We start from the raw sequence: 20,936 nt of genomic DNA on the forward strand, positions 1-20,936 counted from the left end.
GTGGAATTTCAGCAGTTATCTAGTTGTTAGGGCCTAGTTTACCCTAGCAACAGGCAGTGGTGTGTATGAGAGGCTGTAATATGAATAGGAGAGTGCTTGAACAGAATGATAAGAAATAAAAAGTAACAATAACAACAAAATTGTAGCCTCACAGAGCAATGGCTACTGGGGTCAGTCACCCGATCTGACAGCTGCAAAGAGAAGAAGAAATAATGCAAAAATGATTTTGAAAAAAAATTAAGACCAATTGGAAAGTTGCTAAAATAGGGCATTTTATAACATACTAAAAATTAACTGAAAGGAGAACTAAAGCTTAACTAAATAAGTAGCTAGAAATGTTGTACATTATGTTTTGGGCTTCTGTTCCAGCCCAAGGCAACCAAAGCCCTTTAAGCAGTAAAATATGCTCCAGTATTTCCCCATCTTTTTTCTGCTGATTCACTGCACATGTGCTTCTGTCACTTACTGAGCTCAGGGACCCACTTACAATATACAGTACACATAGAATATAAATGTCACAATATAAGGCTGATTAGTAATTAATACTGATAATTACTACATGGCAGCACAGAAACCATTAGCCTTGTAACATCAGCTTATATTACAGACCAACCTAATTTTCTGTGTGATAATTTGCGACGACCCCTAAGCCTTCCTTCTCAACAGCTGCGCAGAGCCTACTGAGCATATGAGTGTCGAAGAACACTTTCCAAGATGGTGACCCCCAGTGACAAGTTTGAAGTCCTGGATCATTGTTGCTATTGAGAAGCTGAAACTTTAGCTGGTGTCATTATATAAAATATAGCATTTTTAGCCAAATTCATTTTTAGGGTTTAGGTCTCCTTTAAAAGTAAACTACCCCTTTAGCAAAGACAGGCATATGTTTTTTATGGAAGCCATTTAAGAGTGCTTATGTGGCATGCCAGTCTGTGTTAATGTGGGTAATTGTTATCCATCTGCCTAAATAAGCATTATTATTGCCCATTTTGTATACTTGTGCTGTAGATTTAATTGTACTGTGGACTGATCCTTCCATATGATGTCTGATCCTTTAAAGGTTTATAGTGTAAAGTAGGGATGCACCAAATCCAGGATTTGGCCAGGATTTGGCCTTTTTCAGCAGGATTCGGCCGAATCCTTCTGCCCGGCCGAACCGAATCCTAATTTGCATTATGGGTGGGGAGGGAAATCGCGTGACTTGTCATCACAAAACAAGGAAGAAAAATTATTTTTCCCTTCCCACCCCTAATTTGCATATGCATATTAGGGTTCGGATTTGGTTCGGTATTCGGCCGAATCTTTCACAAAGGATTGAATTTAAAATAGTGGATTCGGTGCATCTCTAGTGTAAAGTACCCACTAGCATGATAACACAACAGGGTCAGGGCCTTCACCAAGTGGAAGCTATCCCTTTAAGATGTAGTTTAACTACATAACACAAGCTACTGCATATAAAAATGGATTGGTTGGACGCCAGGAGGTTCTTTGGTGCAAATAAAGTAGATGGTTTATTAAACAAATGCAAGTGACCACAGGTTTACTCAGGAGTTGATGCAGGTTTAGCATATCACAGAGGAGGGAGGATAGCAGAAGATGATACAGCACAATGAAGACTGTCACTCCCATAAGGCATAGTAGTCAAGTGTACATCAATTCCCAGAAGACAGATATACCTCTGTGGGGGATCGGGATCACCAGTGGAGTAGTTAGGGAGACGAAGTCTAAAGCCTAACACCCTATCCACCGAGTCCCTGCACTAAAGGCAAACAAGAAGCCTCTGGGAAGCTACTCCCTGCTACTATCCTTGATGGAGCACACAGCTGCTCATGCTATATAAAGCTGACTTTCTCACTCTCCTAGAGAGTCTATTAAAGACCTGCCCTAATGATAGTGTAACACCTATTTGGGCCATACGGGGTTAATTCACCAGCTAGTGCAATAGAGCATGGGTTATACGTGACTCTACCACTTCAGGCTAGGGCCTTCGCGATATGGAACATTAAAGATGTGGTGTAGTGAAACTACAACTCCCACAGGCTACTGTGCAATAACAAAAGACTTGGGCACCAGGAGGTTCTTAATAAAACAGGAACAAGTTTTATTGAACTATGCACGAGGCAAGTGACATCAGGTTTCTACTCACGCAGGAGTTGAGGCAACAGCATATAGAGAGAGTTCACACAGATCTGCAGGCAGGCTCACCAAGAGCGGACACAAGCATTTCATGAGGAAGAGCCTCCATTAGGCATTTGCAGAATTCACACACATTCCCTCCTGGAAGTTGTCAGGCAAGCAGCTTCTACCCTACAGTACCTCTTCACTGAGGTCCCTGACTGGAGGCAACACACAGCCTCTGGGAAGCTACTCCCTTTCTGCAAATCCTTGTTGGAGCTTCAGCTGCTCTTTCTCTCTATCCTATCTGCCTTTCTCTCCTAGAGAGACTATGACAAGTCTACCCTAGTATATCTATTCCTCATTCACAGGGTTTCCTGGTCCCCGACTTGGACGCATGCCTTATTCTGGGCCTTCTGGCCCACACACAGCTGGATCAGCATCCAGAGGCGAAAGAGGAAGAGGCCACTCCTTACACACACTATAGTGTAGTGTAGCAGAAAGCTGTCACACCTCTCCTGGCAGATCACTCTAAGAAAAAGGTGGGGGCCTTAAAGCTGCAGGGCAGATTAACCCGTACAATAGCTAACCTCGTTTACAGGGTTTCCTGGTCCCTGACTTAATCATCAAAGTTACAGGTCCCTTTGGGGCGATTGGCTTTACTGGGGCTCAATCCCAGGCTCAATGGGAAACACCTAGCAGCACATACTCCAGAAGCCAAATAGGAAGAGGCCACTCCCTACACAGCACTATATAGCAGGGTGGCAGGAAGTGGTATTACACCATTTGACCAATAACTATTGGTGTACTAAATGAACTGTTACAAGGCTAATGCCCAATAACAAAGGAGTAAAGAAAGGGTAGGGATTTAACTCTATAGGAGCCTAACAGATCCTATAGGTCCCTACACATACATGCCAATTGTTTAATAGGCAAAGGCATTTCTTGTGCTGCTGCAATGCTCTTTATCACTTTTTTCTCCTCCATGATGTTTTTGCTGTGTTGTTAAACTTTTCTATTCTGTAAATGGATGCCCTCTGTACAACAAGTTTAATGAGGCACATTACTGTAGGGATTACCTTTTTTCTTGCCATTCCTTTTATATATGAAGGTGATTGATAGGTAATCTATTGTTCTGGGGGAACATATTGCTGAAGCACTGACGTTTGAACATTCATTTTGATGAGTGGCTCAAAGGTGATAAAACACATATTGAATGAGAATGAAAAAGTATTGTATTTACAGTACAGTATGGGGGCACAGTACAGTATGCAGAGTTAAATGCATACTAGTATATTTAACTGTGTCAATTTGCACCTTCAACATCTATTAAATAGCCCTCCACCCAGAGTCAACTTTAGAAATTGCAAGGAACCGCCTAGGAGCTACAATCTGTGTGGGGCCCCACACAGCCACAACTGTATTAAATAAATACACATTAAAAAAACTTCTGAGAAAGGACTGTAGCTGTGGGAGAATATGTAGTATATTTATCAGCCATAGTACTTTGTATTTGGGATTTTCAAGATTTAGCTGTTGCTGCATTATAAATACTAGCATCTTCCAACAGCTGAAAGCTGCCAGGGATTCAGAGAGTTGTAGAAGAATTGGAGGACAGCCCCTCTCCTTTTAATATAGTGGGGATGTTATGGGTCTCCAACATTCTGTTGACAAATAATATTCTGAGTTGTAGTTTATCAGGAGACAACCTTTACTGTATTGCATTGCATGCTATATCCAGGGGCTGGTCAGTTTTAAGAGTTTACTTCTCTTTGATAATCCCACTAAAGGCTTCACATTGTACTTTCTGCCTTTTTTTTTAGCAGCAAGACATTAAGTCGTTATTTCCTGTAGTTTTGTTTAATAGATGTGACCCGATAGCCTTCCTATACATAAGATTGTTACTATTACTTGGTCCTATAATTTGTTTGAGATCTATTGCATTTCCTAATGCTGCTGGTCGGGACAGGCAGGAAAATACCATCATTACTTCTCAAAAAAAACTGGGAAATCACAGGGAGGGTTTCCAAAACCACATATAAACAGAGGAAACTACACGTACACCAAATTAAAACAGCATACAAATATTTATCCCAATTGCTCACCTCCCTACAGGCAACACATGTCCAAGTGCTGCTGTAAACAGATACTTCATGTTGTGGCAATGCACTTCTATAACTATAGATTAACAGAAAAAGTGCTCTGAAATTGTCTCTATACATGTATTACATAGAGCAGCTGGAAAAGGAAAAATAGATGCGATGCTGAGATAGTGAAAGCTAGACTGGGATTTCAAGACTGGGGTTGGCCTTGCTCTTGCTGAATATATTTGCACCCAGCACCAAGGTGGTGATGTACTTGTGTGCCACCTACAGTATTTTGACACTTCCATTATGGCCCAGCATGCCACAGCAAAATAGAGTTTAGTGACTGAATATTTCAGTTTGTGGATGACCACCCCAATCAGACTCTACAACTTTTTCTGGAAAAAAAAATACTTCCTTTATTTTTATTTTTATTTCCCATTAATATCATTGCTTCAAGCATAACTTTTTCCTACCAGGCTGGTAAAATACCAGCCAGGTGGCAACCCTTGGTTAAGCCAATATTTGGACCCTTTGCTTAGAGTCAGACCAAGAAATAAACTATCTTGTCCCTCCCAGATACTGACATCTCCCTTTGCAACCTACTGACATTAGCATTGTTCACTACTTTTTGGTGTTACTGAGTCTGCTAGATAAACTGACACTGCCGTACACACACATACTCAGAATGGAAGGAGCTATGCTTTCATCACTACACCCCAAAAAACCCCAGAGCTCTGTAAAAAGATTTTAGCAAAAACATAGGTTCTGCCTGGTAATCCATCCCCCCCCCCCATTTTATCTGCAGCAGGTCACTTTTTGTCTTGAATGTAACAACCTATTTAGTGAGTGTAGACTAACTATAAATCCTGCTAACCCCCTTGCCATTAGGGTGAGAATGGCCCATCCCTCTTTTTTAACTTAATTTGACCTTCAAACTAAATGGTATCATGAATGAAGGTCTCAGATATGCTTGGAGTGGATCATTATTACCTTTACATAGTGCTAATTAATGTATCTGAACTTACTTTATACATCACAAGTTTTATCCTCAGGTATGGATACCTGAAAAATACACTGCGTAGGGCTTACTGAAATGCATTCTGCCCCTAGTTAGCCATTGTTTTATTTAAAGGTGAATGCAGCAATGCATGAATGGCATTTGATGCACAAAAATATGTAACACCTGATCACATAGCAACGCATTATAATTTAATGCAGGGCTATAAAATGCAGGGCTATAAAAATTTAATATACGCACCAATAGTTCACAAGATGTATATATTTACAAAAATAGCAAGCAGCTTTTTGATCATACAAGTCACATTTAAAAATTGCATGTATTAATTTCAGCACAACCCTACTGTACAGTATGTAATGCATTTTTATGGGTTTCCCGTGCCAATGCAGGCATGTGTGCTTAAATCAAACCACTTTTATTTAAGTTATGCTTTCCCTTTAAGAGACATCCAGGTGATCTAAATGGATAATTTAAGAGGCTTGAACTGATAAATCAGAGTAGTTTGATCTCTCTGGCTTTTGTGTAGTCAGATATCTGCTTTGAGGGGAAATGGTGAAGCAACTTTTAGTATTTGGTGAGTTTTGCTCTTTGGAATGAACCCATGTTATTGGCTGCAACAGCAGAGGTTGGTTATTTGTCTAACATGATGCCAGAACAGCCTGCATTACAATACACTTTTCCAGACGTGAGCAGGATCAAGCATTTTATGAGTTCTATGTAACTGAATTTTTTAGTAAAAAGCCTAAGATCTGGTAAGTTTCAAGCAGATGCAGTGTCTTTATTTCAGAGTCATTGAGATCCCAAACACCCCCCCCCCCCAAAGAAAAAAAACAGACCACACTCTGAACCCTGCCTTCTAGTTTAACATGTAGGGGTAACATGGGAGTACTAGTTTTGCAACACCTTTAAAAACATTTTGGAGCCGGCTAAATACTCCCAGATTTCTGTTAAATAGCAGCTTCTAGCTTGAGTTTCCCACGTTACCATTCCGTTTAAAAAGAATGCAGTGTCATGTGATGTTAAAACAAGTTTACACACATTGCTATGCATTAATTTCTTGTACCTGTAAGCTATGTATAATAACCATGTTACCATTCAATCCAGGTTATCTTTATAGCATTGTCATTTTTTTTCGATGGCCTATAAAATTTCCCACCTACTATGTGAGTAATACTGAATATGTTAATATATATATATATATATATATATATATATATATATATATATAACAAACAAGGGAAAGTTGTGCTCACCACTATTTTTTAAAACCATTAGGCGGGGGTGCAATGAGGCTGTGACCACAAAATACATATAGTCAAATACAAGAGTCCTCTGCACTCAACCCATTATCAATATATTTAAGACAGCGACACTCTGTGCATACTGCCACTAAAAAATGCCTTACCCCCTAAACAAAACAGGGATTGTTTGTCCATACACTGCAATACACCTAAGCTGGCCAACTACGTCAAAGTCATCCCATATCTGGCCAGTCCTATGCTCAATTTTATCTGATTCATTAAGAATTCTATTGCTTCATTATACATTTTACAAAGGGACTAGGTATCACCTGCAACTTAACTTGCTGCTTTCAAAGTAAACCTCCATACTTGGCTGCCCTTTTATTAGACACCAGTGGGATCACCTGACCACAGCTGGGAAGGGTGGGAGCTACAACATAGAGCCGGCCACTGCTCCTGCACAAACTATAACAAACAAGGGAAAGTTGTGCTCACCACTATTTTTTAAAACCATTAGGTGGGGGTGCAATGAGGCTGTGACCACAAAATACATATAGTCAAATACAAGAGTCCTCTGCACTCAACCCATTATCAATATATTTAAGACAGCGACACTCTGTGCATACTGCCACTAAAAAATGCCTTACCCCCTAAACAAAACAGGGATTGTTTGTCCATACACTGCAATACACCTAAGCTGGCCAACTTCATTAAGAATTCTATTGAATCAGATAAAATTGAGCATAGGACTGGCCAGATATGGGATGACTTTGACGTAGTTGGCCAGCTTAGGTGTATTGCAGTGTATGGACAAACAATCCCTGTTTTGTTTAGGGGGTAAGGCATTTTTTAGTGGCAGTATGCACAGAGTGTCGCTGTCTTAAATATATTGATAATGGGTTGAGTGCAGAGGACTCTTGTATTTGACTATATGTATTTTGTGGTCACAGCCTCATTGCACCCCCGCCTAATGGTTTTAAAAAATAGTGGTGAGCACAACTTTCCCTTGTTTGTTATAGTTTGTGCAGGAGCAGTGGCCGGCTCTATGTTGTAGCTCCCACCCTTCCCAGCTGTGGTCAGGTGATCCCACTGGTGTCTAATAAAAGGGCAGCCAAGTATGGAGGTTTACTTTGAAAGCAGCAAGTTAAGTTGCAGGTGATACCTAGTCCCTTTGTAAAATGTATAATGAAGCAATAGAATTCTTAATGAATCAGATAAAATTGAGCATAGGACTGGCCAGATATGGGATGACTTTGACGTAGTTGGCCAGCTTAGGTGTATTGCAGTGTATGGACAAACAATCCCTGTTTTGTTTAGGGGGTAAGGCATTTTTTAGTGGCAGTATGCACAGAGTGTCGCTGTCTTAAATATATTGATAATGGGTTGAGTGCAGAGGACTCTTGTATTTGACTATATATATATATATATATATATATATATATATATATATATATATATATATATATATATATATATATATATATATATATATATATATATATATATATATATATATATATATATATATATATATATATATATATATATATATATATATATTTTGAAGCAACATTAGTAAAGTTCTGGGACTAGAGATGGCCGTAAAAAGGTGTGTATCTTTTTTTCTGGTGAACTGTGGTGCACTCTGATCAACCTTTGATAAATGTATTTAAATGTGTAGCAGCCATGTTGGTGCCTGCTTCCATCCTTAAATTTTTTTCACGTGCTAAATGTGAAGAGTACCTTATGTCAAGTTACTGTATTCTGTAGTTTGTGGATATTTGACTTAGCTCACTGCAATTCTGCTCAGGTCTGGCTACTCTTTGTCATTTTTGCTATTGTCTCTTTTTAGCAAAGTTGTCCAGCCAGTGCTGCTTCATCTATATAATCATCCATCAGAAGCTTTAAACCTATTGCCTCTGTCTGTGGATAGCTGTTCATGTAATTGTCCACTACCGACTTGATGTTTTGTGTTGGATTAAAAAAAAAACATTTTTTTGCCTGCTTACAATTTGTGTGACAAATGTGGCTGGCATGCCAGGCCACCAGGGGTTCTTTAGTAGGCCCTACTGTAGTATTTTATCAGCTTTTAATTCCAGCATTGGGCCCTTTCACACCAATTCAATGTCTAGGTCTTAGGTTTAAATGCTGCTGTCTGCTCCCAATGTAATTTTTGGTAAGCCACCCAGAAGGGTCAATTGCAGGCTTTGGTGAAAAGGTTTGCTGACATCTTCAAAATTAAATATAATTTTTATAATATAAATGTTCTGATTAGTGCCAACTGTTTGCCTTTTGGTTGCTGCATATCTAGTAACCTATAGCAACCAATCACAAGGTAGTGTTCACTGGTCACCTGTTTTGAAAAAGAATATTAGATAATTTGCTATGGGTTACTAGACTTGGTGCAAACATGCAACTTTTAGGATATCCCCTTACCCTTTAGTATATTGTTAAAATATAACTTTTTTTTTTTTAACTTTGTAGTCCCAATTGGTCCCTGTCAAAATGCAAATTAGTTTAATGGATTTTTTTAAAAACTGATTTAGTGACACCTGTAGATGGATTTAGGAGTCACTGCTCTGTACGGTTTCTCATACCCCAATGCAAAGAACTTGTAATTTGTAACTGACCTTACAGTATGCAAAATATTACTCTGGTATCTGTATATTTGGAGAAGACTGTCCTTATGAGAATGTTACAAAGGTCTGATGGGTGCACCATACAAGGCATTATAATTTTGTTTCTTCCAGGAAATGAATGCTTTTATAGGGTTACTTTTATGTAGTAGGGTGGTTGGCCTTGTAATCCAAAACCTTGTGCATTCTGGCATTACTTGCTGTGCATAAGATAAAGAGATTTCTAACAAATATCTTTTCATAAGATATTAATTTTGCCCTGCTTAAAAAAAGGTTGGTGGTTATTTGAAAAAAATAGTTTCTAGAAAACTGACATATTTGACAGTGAAGAGGTTACAGAATGTATCCAGTGAGAACCTAATTTAGACAGGAACGGTTTGTACTAAATTACAATGAGTTTCATATGAAATTTTGATCAGGGCTGGGACACAAAGGAATCCTGTGGGACCTGATTTAAGACCTCCTGTGCATGGGTTATTATGGTAACTCACATTCCCCTATAATTAAACATGTCCGGGCATCCAATAAAATGTTTGATCTTGTGCATGCTGGAAAGAGGATTAATGTTTCAAAATGTGAGCAGTCTTATTGCTTCTATAATTGGGACAAATTAAACCGGAGATGCTTTAAAACGAATGTATCTGCATTTGCTTTTGGAAACCGTTTTTACAGTTATGCAACCCAAAAATGTATAACATTCTATCTTGCGTCCAGTTTTAAAATCTGCTGAAACAAAACTCAGATGGCACTTGCACAGCTGACCTGCAGAAAAAGCCACATTAGCTTGATTGGAGTTTAACTTGAGTCAAAACTTACAGTAAGTTTAGTAATGTCGGGCAGCACAGTAAGCATACTCCATTCCCAATCTCAACTTACATGTGGGACAACACCTTGGCAGTGTTAGTTGGGGTTCAGTGCAGACCTGCTGATGGACTTTAGAGAGGGCAGAAGTGGCAGAAAGACCCGAGCTGTCTCTGAAGTCTAGGAGTTGCTTTTAAAGTAGTAATCTGGAAAGTGCTCACACAGCTGACCCACTTCAAAGGACTTAATGGTTCAACTCCCAAAAGTCCCTTTATCCTTGTATTGTATATTACCAGACCCATGTGTAATGTGCCTATGGCATCATGATAATGTGATGTCTATGCAAGTGCTGTTCGAGTGATAATAAATCTCAAAATTACCAAGCATCAAAGATCATCCATTAACACTGAGGCCATTTGAGCCCTGTCACTATTAAGCAATCACTGGAGCATAATCCACCTTTGCTTTGGACTTGTCATGATAATGCATCAAAATATGCTCTCACACATCTCATCCAATGTTAGCAATGTTAGCCAATCAGCCCATATTTGGCATCCTGCCCCCCCCCCAGACTTTCTTCATGCTTGTGTTGCTACTAAACTTTTTTTACATTTGAATGTGGGTTATGGGTAAAATAAGGTTGGGTTAAAGCCACAAAAGGGTATATGCCTGAAGTTCTTGGAGCTTTGTCACAGCAGCTAGACAGTGCTTTGGGTGACATGCATGAAAGTCCTTTAAAACCTTTAAAATTAGTGAAATAGTTTGTGCTTGTAAGTATGTATATAATCTCCCTGTAGTATAAATATGCAGAAGAATTCTTGAATGATAAAATGCTTATGTGCACTGGACCATTTAACAAAACTGATTAAATGTTGGGATCCCAAAGGAAGGTATAATGTATCTTAAAATAGTGTGATCTTAGGGTGTTAAGTGGACTATGCAGTCATTTCCAGCACATGAGGGGAAATGTGGGTGCTGCAGGATACTGCATTAAGTACCATACCGGAGACTCTACATCCCCCCCCCCACTTCCCCCTGTCCCAATGAAATGCTGAATAACTGGATTTGAGAAGTAGGCTTGCAAACAAACATTTTAGAGAGCTGTAAGCTTATTTTTAGAAGAGTTGTTTAAAAATCTTAGTGGCTATATAATCTATATATATTCCATCCCCTTCATTTCTCACACTGCATCTTGAGGAAAGCACATGCCACCTTCAAGGTACTTTTCTATTGAGGACTGAAACTATGAATCAGAACTTTTATTAATGAGCCCTCCATAATGCTTTATGGTGTCAATCAACGCAAATATAAAATGCAGTATTGGCATAAGTACCCAGCCTTTCTCTGGTGCTCTTATGCCAAGGTCAGACACTGTTTTCTCTGCTGGCATTTATACCAGCAGAGAAAAGCGGAACCACTGCCTTCTGCACTGTGGATTCACTGACGGGCATGGGATGTGGAAATCGGCAGATTGGCCCTTCACCCAGGGGCTCTGCTGCCATGTGGTGAGTTGAGAAACTCTCCAGATGGCAGCAGCCTGCAGGGGTTGCAGAAAAGCCACTCCTGGTAACTTTAGGAGCCGAAATTCCGATTTTAAATTGATAATTCGGCTCTGTTAGTATAGAGTGCAATTGCTTTCTGGATGATGGATCCCATACCTGCATGGCATTTCTAGTCAGTCATTGTTTGGGTTTAGTTCTCCTATAACTACCAAATTGATTTTGGCTGCAGAGATTTAGTACCGTGTACAAATGAGAGAAAATCATTTAAAAATACTAATAATTATTAAAGGGGAACTCCACAAAAACATAACTTAAGCTTTTTGAAAAGTAAACCTAATTTCAAGCAACTTTGCAATATACATCAATTTAAAAATATACAGACTTTTCATGATTTTAATGGTTTCTCATGGTTCCCTAAGCCTAGCCCCCTGCTCTCCTGCTCATCTCTCTGACTACTTTGCTGAGCTGGCGGACTACTGTTGCTTTGTATTAACAGCCATCTGTCCTTAATCTGCATCCTCCAAACCCCACAATTTCCTGCACACGTGATTTCAATAACGAACGGAACATCATAGTGCAATGCATTGTGGGTTATGTAGTTCCTGCATGCTGTCTGTAAGCTGTGGAGAAGTTATGGTTTGTAACATCCGTGTTTTAGTCACTTCTTCCCTTCCAGGATTCCAAATGATGCAGAAAGAGAAGAACTGTTAAACAGCTGGATTTCAGCATAGAAAATTGCATTTATTCATACTTTTTGAAGAAACCAGTAACTGTGATGGGTATATTAGGGGTTTCTGTCTTATGTGGGCCTCTTTATCAAATTTTGGTTTGGAAGCTGGAGTTGCCCTATAAATACAAATATGGTCAATTATGTTTAGGGGGAAAAGGTACTTTGTACTTAAAATGTTTTCTTTCTTGGATAAGGATTGTCTCAACATTTGTCTTCTAGGCTTTTTTGGGAACAATGTCATCATCTTGTCCATCCCAAGGATTACCATCCAGCAGCAGCCGAAGCATTCCTGTCAATGTGCAACAACACTCTTTTGACTCGGGTCTGGTTTTGAGAGAGAGGAATAACAGTGGTTGCCAAGACAGTCAGAATGATCACCTTGATAGCTTGGACGGGTGAGTGAGTGACAGCATTTTGAGAGTCAAAACAACATTAATGAGTGCTAAAAGTTATATATACTGACACTATCTTTTTGACCTTAAAATATGTCAGTGTAGTTTTTGCATGCCTTACAGGCCAAGAAAATATCCATTTTGCATCTGTCTGTTTAGTCAGGTTCCCAAAAAGCAACTTCCTCTATGGATATGGAAATCTTTTCTTGTATTTGTTCACAATCATTTACTCAGCCAAAGCATTCAATTCACAGTGACCAAGAAACCCACACGGAAATGTCATGTAAATTATATTCAGCAACAAGCATGAACCTGCATTCAAAAAATAAAAAAATAAAAAAATATATTTTTATACCATATCACATGGGATACCTGGTGTGGTATTACCACACAACTCCAATACAGTTGTGGGATCCTTTACCTTGAAACCACCTATCCAAAAAGCTCTTGAGGTAATCTCGGTACCTTATACTCTATGGTAACCAAGCTGCATAAACTGTGTTTAATATTTATGTAACACCTATATGGGCCATACGGAGTTGATTCAACAGCTAGTGCACAAGAGCATGGGTTACACGTGACTAACACTTCAGGCTAGGGCCTTCGCTATATGGAAGATTAAAAGTGTGGTGTAGTGTCACTACAACTCCCACAGGCTACTGTGCAATAACAAAAGACTTGGGCACCAGGAGGTACTTAATAAAACAGGAACAAGGTTTATTACTATGCACGAAGCAAGTGACCACAGGTTTAGTACTCGCATCACAGTGAATCCGAGGAAAGTGCGCAGGCACATGCAGTTTACACAGGCTGACACTCCCTTAGGACAGACTTGGCAGGTATACCACTTCACCTCTGCAAACATATTCCAGTAGTAGTCTCTGGCTCAACCTCAGGGCAATCACTCTCTCCTGATTCCCTCTCCGCTGGGATCCCTATACTACAGGCAATATGGCCTGGGAGAGATACCTCCAATCTATCACTCCTGTGTTGGAGCTCAGAACTGCTCTTTTTAGCTCAACCCTGACTATCTTACACTCCTAGTGTACTAGTACTGGGAGCTACACCTGCCACTTTCTATTCCTCATTTATGGGGTTGCCTGGTCCCTGACTTGGACACATGCCTTCTTCTGGGCCTTCTGTACTCAGTCCCCCTCAGCACACCCAGCTGGATCACTATGCAGAGGCGAAAGAGGAAGAGACCACTCCTTACACACACTATAGTGCAGTGTAGCAGGAAGCTGTCACACCTTTCCTGGCAGATCACTCTAAGAAAAAGGTGGGGGCCTTAAAGCTGCAGGGCAGATTAACCCGTAGGGGCCCCTACATTTAAATGATTTTTTGCAGATCTGAGATATGGAGATCCAAATGATGGAAGGATTCTTTACAATGTTAAATTTTTGTTTTTTTAAAGAAAGTGAGGGTGTCCATGGGCAGATTAGGCAAGGCTAAGCCTCCCCAAACCTGACTGGCAAAAAAAACAAAACAAAGAGAAGGTGTATAAAATAGGAAGAAAAAAAGTGATTGGCTAATCATGAGAGAAATTTGAACTTCCTTGAGCCTAGCTATTCCCCTTGTGGCCAAACCAGGACTTACCCCTTGAGGGGAAAAAAAGCTGGTGTGTCTTCTTTTCAATTAGTTTGTGCCTGCTGCCATGGATATTTACAAATTACGTGTGTTAGGACCAGCACCAGGTACTTTTTTTTTTTTTAAATTTGACTTTGTTTGAATTTCTTTCTGCTCTTTTCCCCACCAGTCAGGAAGTAGTAACAAAATAACATAGCAGGCATTTTAAGTTGGGGAAAACTCAGAGAGCAGAAATATGAAGGCGGCACTAAAATGAAAGGTTACTAGGGTAAAATACAAGGGGACCTGGAAAGAAAGGAAGATGGCTTGGTGGATTGGGGAAATTAGAAGAAATGAGAGAGGGTAAAAAAACTGTATGCATGATGGTAGAAAGCAGAATAAAAAGAGAGAAGGGAAATATTTAGTAAAAAGAAGAATTGGACAGAGTTGTAGGAGGGAAACTGGTAAGAGTACAAAAGGAATACAAATGTGAGGGTAATATGGGAGAGCAAAAACATTTCTGTAGCTGCTGCTTGTTCTGCAGCATGCAAGCTTTCCCTGAAGCAAAAAAAAAAAAGGTGCCATTATGTATAAATGTATTACAGGTACCACTGCCCACAACATTCACACCTTTCTTGCTATACCCAGCAGTTCTATCCTCCCCTGTGCATTTTATGCTCTTAATGTGCATAAAATGTCTGGAGTGTAAGTAGCCACAATGCCAGCGGCTGTCACTATATGATGTGCTTGGAGTGTCATTACTGCTTGTGGGCAGGTATGGGTGAATTTGACCCATTTGTTTCGCTATAAATTTGCCACCGGCGAAATGTCACCGATGCCCATTATGGGCGTGAAACATTTTTTTGTCACGAGGCGAAATTTTTTTTGATGCACAATGCCATACAAGTCTATGGGAGTCATTTCCGTGGCGAAACAAGGCGAAAGAATTCTCCCATCCCTACTCGTGGTGCCTTTTGTTGAACAACTGATCTGATCTCACGCCGGGTGCTGTGCCATTACCCTTAGTTTGCACTGGATCCTACCCAAACCCTCCACTCCAAGAGGTTCCAGGGTTCATCCTGCAGCCCCAAGCTGGTGTGGAACTACACCTCCCTTAAATAGGCATTTAGTGGGTTTTGTCTGAGAATAATGGGAAATTGAAGCCCATTGACTTGTTATGGGACATAAGCAGGTAACTGTAAAACATCCTGCCAAAAAAGGGGTTAAGTAGCCTCCCCAAATGCAAAAATCACCCTCCGTCCATGGAGCCTCTCCAAATTTTGGTATTGATTGCACTCAGTCACCAACTCCACTCCTTTTAACCACATTTCTCGCCCAATGAATATGAGGTTCTCAGCTGGTCCCTTCTAGCTATTGCTGCTTCATATACCTGCCCAACTTTGCTCCCCTGGCAACTTTGCTGTCACACTAGATGTACCTGTCCCTCTTGGAACTGTTACTGCTACTAGTGAGGGCTTACCTATTGTTCTAGACCTAAATGAGTAGTACCGGTATGGGACCTGTTATCCAGAATGCTCAGGACTTGATGATGGATCTTTCCGTAATTTGGATCTTCATAGTTTACGTCTGCTATAAAATCATGTAAACATTAAAGCCGATAGGCTGGTTTTGCTTGCAATAAGGATTAATTATATCTTAATAAAGCAGTACCTTGTGCTTAAACCAAACTATTAGAGAGAAAGGGAAATCATTTTTAAAAATCTGGATTATTTGCATAACATGGAGTCTATGGGAGATGGCCTTTCTGTAATTCGACGCTTTCTGGATAATGGATTCCATACCTGTATTGTCTTTTTCACAAAATAACTAGGTATCTAAGTGTAGCTATGTTTAACCACATCAACAAATAAAAATCTCAGCACTTTTGCTGAGATTTGAATTAGATTTGCCTGTATCTGTACAACCGAACCATCAAAACTCAAGTTACTTTTGTTTACAGATGATGCATGCTTTCTTAAATTTAAATTTAATTTAAACTTAAATTTAGCCTTTGGATTTGGTTTCATATTTTGCTAAACCTTTTGTGGAGGATTCATATTGGGCAAATTCCAAAAAAATCTTTAGTACATCATTTATAAAATGTGTTTCTGGTGTTTTTTTTTGTAAAGGAGTTTTTTTGACTTTACTGAAACCCTGGATGATTCTTCTTATGAAGGAGAGAGTGGGATCCCTGACTTAAAACTGGTTCGAAAAATTGTAAGTCAGGTAGAATTCTACTTGTCAGATGAGAATTTATCTCATGATGCCTTCCTGCTTAAGCATGTCCAGAAGAACAAGATGGGTTATGTCAGCATAAAACTCCTCACATCTTTTAAAAAGGTGGGTAATACTATGTGATTTGTTTGTTGTTTTTTTTTAAAAAAAAAAGCTAAAATGTAATTTGGGGGTTAGTTTGACATAGTTAGACTGGAATCTGCTTGTGGCAACCACCTGTATTCAAAAAATAATTCAGTTATCTTAAATGTAACTAGTAGTGATGAGAGAATCTGTCCTGTTTTTTGCTTTACTGAAATATTCGTGAAACTGCTGAAAAATTCACGAAACACATTGAAGTCAATAGGCGGCAATATTTTTTTACATACAATTCTATTTGCTCTCTCCAAATGTAATGGTTTTTTTTTAAAAAAAATTTTTTCTTGCAGTGACTTTTTTGCCACTTCAAATGTTTTTGCTGCAGTTTCGCGAAAAGATTTGCACATGGCAAAATGTGGAACTTTGCTGCAAATATATGCCTGGTGTAAAAATTCACTCATCACTATTAACTAGTATTTGGGACAAATAAGAAAATAGTAAAAAAAAAAAAAAAAATCATACAGATCACATTCCCTCAGACCATTTCTAGATTGTCTTCTAAAATGACTTAACTACCTAGTCAGACCCTTGATGATATGACCTTAGCATGGTAATATGCTAAAATGCAGAATGAGGCTTGTCACCAGGCAAATCTGTACAGTGAAGAAGGTCCTGCAGCATTAGGATGTCATCTTGCAATAACACTTGAGGCATGCAGATAGTCTTCAGCTTATACACTGATAGACTATAACTGCTAACTGACAGATTTTTACCTATTACCTGCAGAAAGAATGTTAAATGCACACACCCTGCTTGCATGCTAAAATATTCTTGGCAATATTCTTGCAGGGGCCTACAATGTTAATCTTAAAATTAAACCTATAAAGATTATATTTACAGATGCAGATTTCCCCTCCCTGTCTGCCTGTATCTAGATGGACCTGTACACTCCAATTGTAATGTCTTCCTTTACATTACACCTCCCTTGAAAATCAAAGTCTAGTTGGAATAGCCGTGGTTGGTAAGACTACCTATAATTATGTGACACATCTAATCTATTAATTTGCAGATAAAATATCTGACAAGGGACTGGAGAAAAACTCTGTATGCTCTGCGGTTTTCAGAACAACTTGAGGTCAATGAAGAAGAAACTAAAGTAAGACGGAAAAACCCATTACCTGACTACCTTCTTGGACTTCCACCCACCAAGCAGTTATTGGCTTGGAATATATTGGATCCAGAGAAAGGATCTTTTAGTTGCCAACAAAAAAATCTAATGGAGATCGTAACTTCTTTTTTTGCAACATATGGGGTAATCATGTCCATTCGCATTTTGAAACCAGGAAAGGAGGTTCCTAGTGACATTAAGAAGTACATGTTGAGGTATCCTGAACTATCTACTAAGAATTGTGCTTTAGTTGAATATGAAAGTTTAGAAGGGGCCAGAAAGGCTCTTGAAGCACTTAGTGGGAAAGTGTCCTCTACAAATATTGACAGGATCAAGGTAATCCCTGTAAGTGGCCGTGGTACAAGAAAAAAAAGTGTAATGGATACTGATGAACACGAGGATTTACCGGATAAAAAGATGACCAGAAAAGAAATTAGAGCAATGGAAAGACTTCATTATACAACTGAAGATTCTTCATTCTATAGTTCATCTGAGTCAGATAGTACTCCTGCTTCCCCAGTCTTAACACCACGGTACCTTTCACCTCTAACTTTTTCCAGCCCTAGTATGATGTTTAAGCCACCGTTCTTTAGTAGCCCACGTTCCAGTACATTCTTGGCTCGAAAGAGTCTATCTCATTCTCATCATAACCCTTCTCCTTTAGCTTCTGAACTAGGAAATGGTGATTACCCAAGCCCTGGCACAAGCCCAGAGTTGTGCCGTAAAAGTTCAGACCACTCTGCAGAGAATGCAGGGAGCTCTACGAGTCCTTGGGTCCAACGCCGCAGGGCTGCAGCCCACAACCTACTAGGAGAAAAGCCACTACCATGTAGCCCTCTAACACTTAAGAAGTTGACTGTTTCTCTTGGCCTAAATAATGGGGTAATTCGTCACCCATATGGGCCAGATGGCAGTAAAGGGTTCCACAACTGCATTGGCAGAGGTAAGCTGGTACTACGGCACTAAGTGGTTTCTTGGATTTCCCTATGTTGAAATGTAACTTTCTAGGTTCAGTATTATTCAAAATGAACATGCAACAAAATTTAGAAAGGCGGCCTCTAGTAATTAACAATATATATATATTTTTTTTGTTGTACCGATAATCAAAGTATATAAATTACTGCAGCAGGAAACTTATGCAGTCAGATAATCCATTTAATATATGTCACAAAAATATTTTGTCTGCATTGCCTGAATATTTTCAAATAGCATTGATAAGCTTTACTACAAAGACACAAGACCTAAGGCATGTCTGTCATAAGCTCATTTGTAATAAGTCTGTGTGAATTTACCTTTCTAACAGATGAGGAATTTGCTTTAAATATCTGACCACTTTGGAATCTTTTAATGCTGCTGTGTAACTTGTGCTTACAAAAATATCTTTAAAAAGAGGTTATGGAACAAATTTCTTTTCCTTAACCCGCTGACACAAATCTGTGTTTGAAAAAGTATAAATTTTGGAATGAGTTTTCCTATAACCTGCAATGTTAGACTTTCATGCAAATCTTGCATTACCATAACTGGTTTCTTCTCTTCTAATTTCTGAATGCCCTAAATGCATTTTTTTCCTTTAATCAGTTTAATCAAGACTATAAGATACCTTGAAGGTGTCTGCTTGAGTATCCTCTTCCTTCTTCTATTAAGGACAGACTCTATACTATAAACAGTCTCACTGGAGTCCGTTTAATTTACACATCATGTATACAGTAAAATAATACTGGGAGCGACAGAACTTTATTTGCATACAGTTAATATTTGAGTACAATTCTCAATGCTATACCTGCAATAAACAAATCTCTTAGGACTTCAATGTGCATAGATAGATTATTTAACATATGTTAAATGCTTTATGTTCCTGAAATAGATACCTACAAACTACACATGATCTTGAAAGTCTTTATTCATTTCTTGCACTCACCATGATTTCTAGTTCATTAATGATATACAGTAGTTTGGCGGTATGTCATTTCCCATGCAAACCCTCTTTGCTTTGTTTTAATTTGAGTTCTTAATGTAAAGCTTAAATATAGCTATTTTATAAAATGGCTTGTTGTAACTTTCACTTCTTTAAATTAATGTCCTAGTATACAATAAACATTTTATATATGAATCGGTACAAAAAGAAACTTGCCTAGCCTAATTAAAACCTGCATACAGTATCTGAAAAAAATGTCTTGTCTCGCATTAACTGTTACTTATGAAAGTGTTGATGGTAAAGTATTCATTAATAAAATGTAAGAATATAAATATTGAACATTGTATAATAGTGCCCAATTTGATTGTTGGAAATAAAGAACTTCTCTGATCACTTTGTTTTTTTTTTTTTAGTGCAAATGCTAGGGTCATCTGAAACCATGAGGGTGCTCTTACCATTTCTAAGCGGTTTATCTATTGTGGTGTCAACACCACTACTGAATGCCTTCTCATAATGCTATTGAATTCAATATTTGTGATCATAACCTAATTTAACTCTTGCCAATTTAGAACAAATTAAGTCATACATGACTGGGTTTTTCTGTTTTAGAGTATTTTGGAAGCAAACCCCCATATGTAATAAAATACACTAAGTTGCAGTAACCCATATTAACCAATAAGATGTTTGCTTTTAAAGATGTGACCGGCAAATTCTACCTACTGATTGGTTGGTTGCTGTGGGTTACTGCTCCTGGGCACACTTAGTAGCGCTAAGCGCCTATCACTAGTGCTCAGGGATCGAGGCGATTACCCCTGTGGCTGGGTGGCATGTTGCCCTAGGCCTGGGCCTTTGCAGCCATGCCCCAATTCCAGGCCTGTTGTTTTCTGGGCATGAGCTATATGTTACAGTGGAGTGGAACTTGCATACTCTTATTTCCTTTGCAGAAAAAAAGTTTATTTGTGTTTAGAATTATGCACTATGTTTGCTTTTTTTTATCAGCATGTGTAAGGATGCATACTCAACACAGCTTTAAAGGAGAGCGAATGTCTAATTAAACAAATGATTAATGATTTCAAAGTTGGCCGCAGGGGGCTGTCATCTTGTAACTTTGTTAAACCTTTTTGCAAGACCATGCACATGCTCAGTGTGGTCTGGGCTTCTGTTGGGAGGTTAAGCTTAGGGATCGTCATAAATTATTAAAACAGCACAAATCACATAATATCTGCCAGAAGCCAATACAGCAAGACTGATTAATAATCAGAATATGCAGACTCCACTGGGTCTGTGGATACGAAGCTCTACATGGTCGCTGGCTGCTCAACAGGGAAACAAACAGTGCTGCTCAAGTTCTGGGAAGTAGTGTTTTTTTTGTTTTTGTTTTTTAATTAAAGTATATTGGAGATAGATTTTTTTTTTTTTCATTAAAGAAATTAAAAATGGAATATATTTTTTTGT

The 20,936-nt window shown here is 38.9% G+C and overlaps 1 protein-coding gene across 3 annotated transcripts; it reads left to right on the top strand.

The window, feature by feature from the left end:
- The first annotated feature begins 5,746 nt into the window (after nucleotides 1-5,746).
- larp6-like.1.S (acheron S homeolog) lies at nucleotides 5,747-19,869 on the top strand. Of its 3 annotated transcripts, none has more exon segments than NM_001114794.1 (4): nucleotides 5,747-5,791; nucleotides 12,347-12,522; nucleotides 16,215-16,425; nucleotides 17,468-18,603. In NM_001114794.1, coding segments are annotated over 3 exon segments (1,437 nt in total). In that variant the 5' UTR covers nucleotides 5,747-5,791; nucleotides 12,347-12,361; the 3' UTR covers nucleotides 18,533-18,603.
- Nucleotides 19,870-20,936: the final 1,067 nt, after the last annotated feature.

This window comes from Xenopus laevis, chromosome 1S (genome assembly GCF_017654675.1).
Source record: "Xenopus laevis strain J_2021 chromosome 1S, Xenopus_laevis_v10.1, whole genome shotgun sequence".
In the NCBI taxonomy this organism is placed as follows: Eukaryota; Metazoa; Chordata; class Amphibia; order Anura; family Pipidae; genus Xenopus; species Xenopus laevis.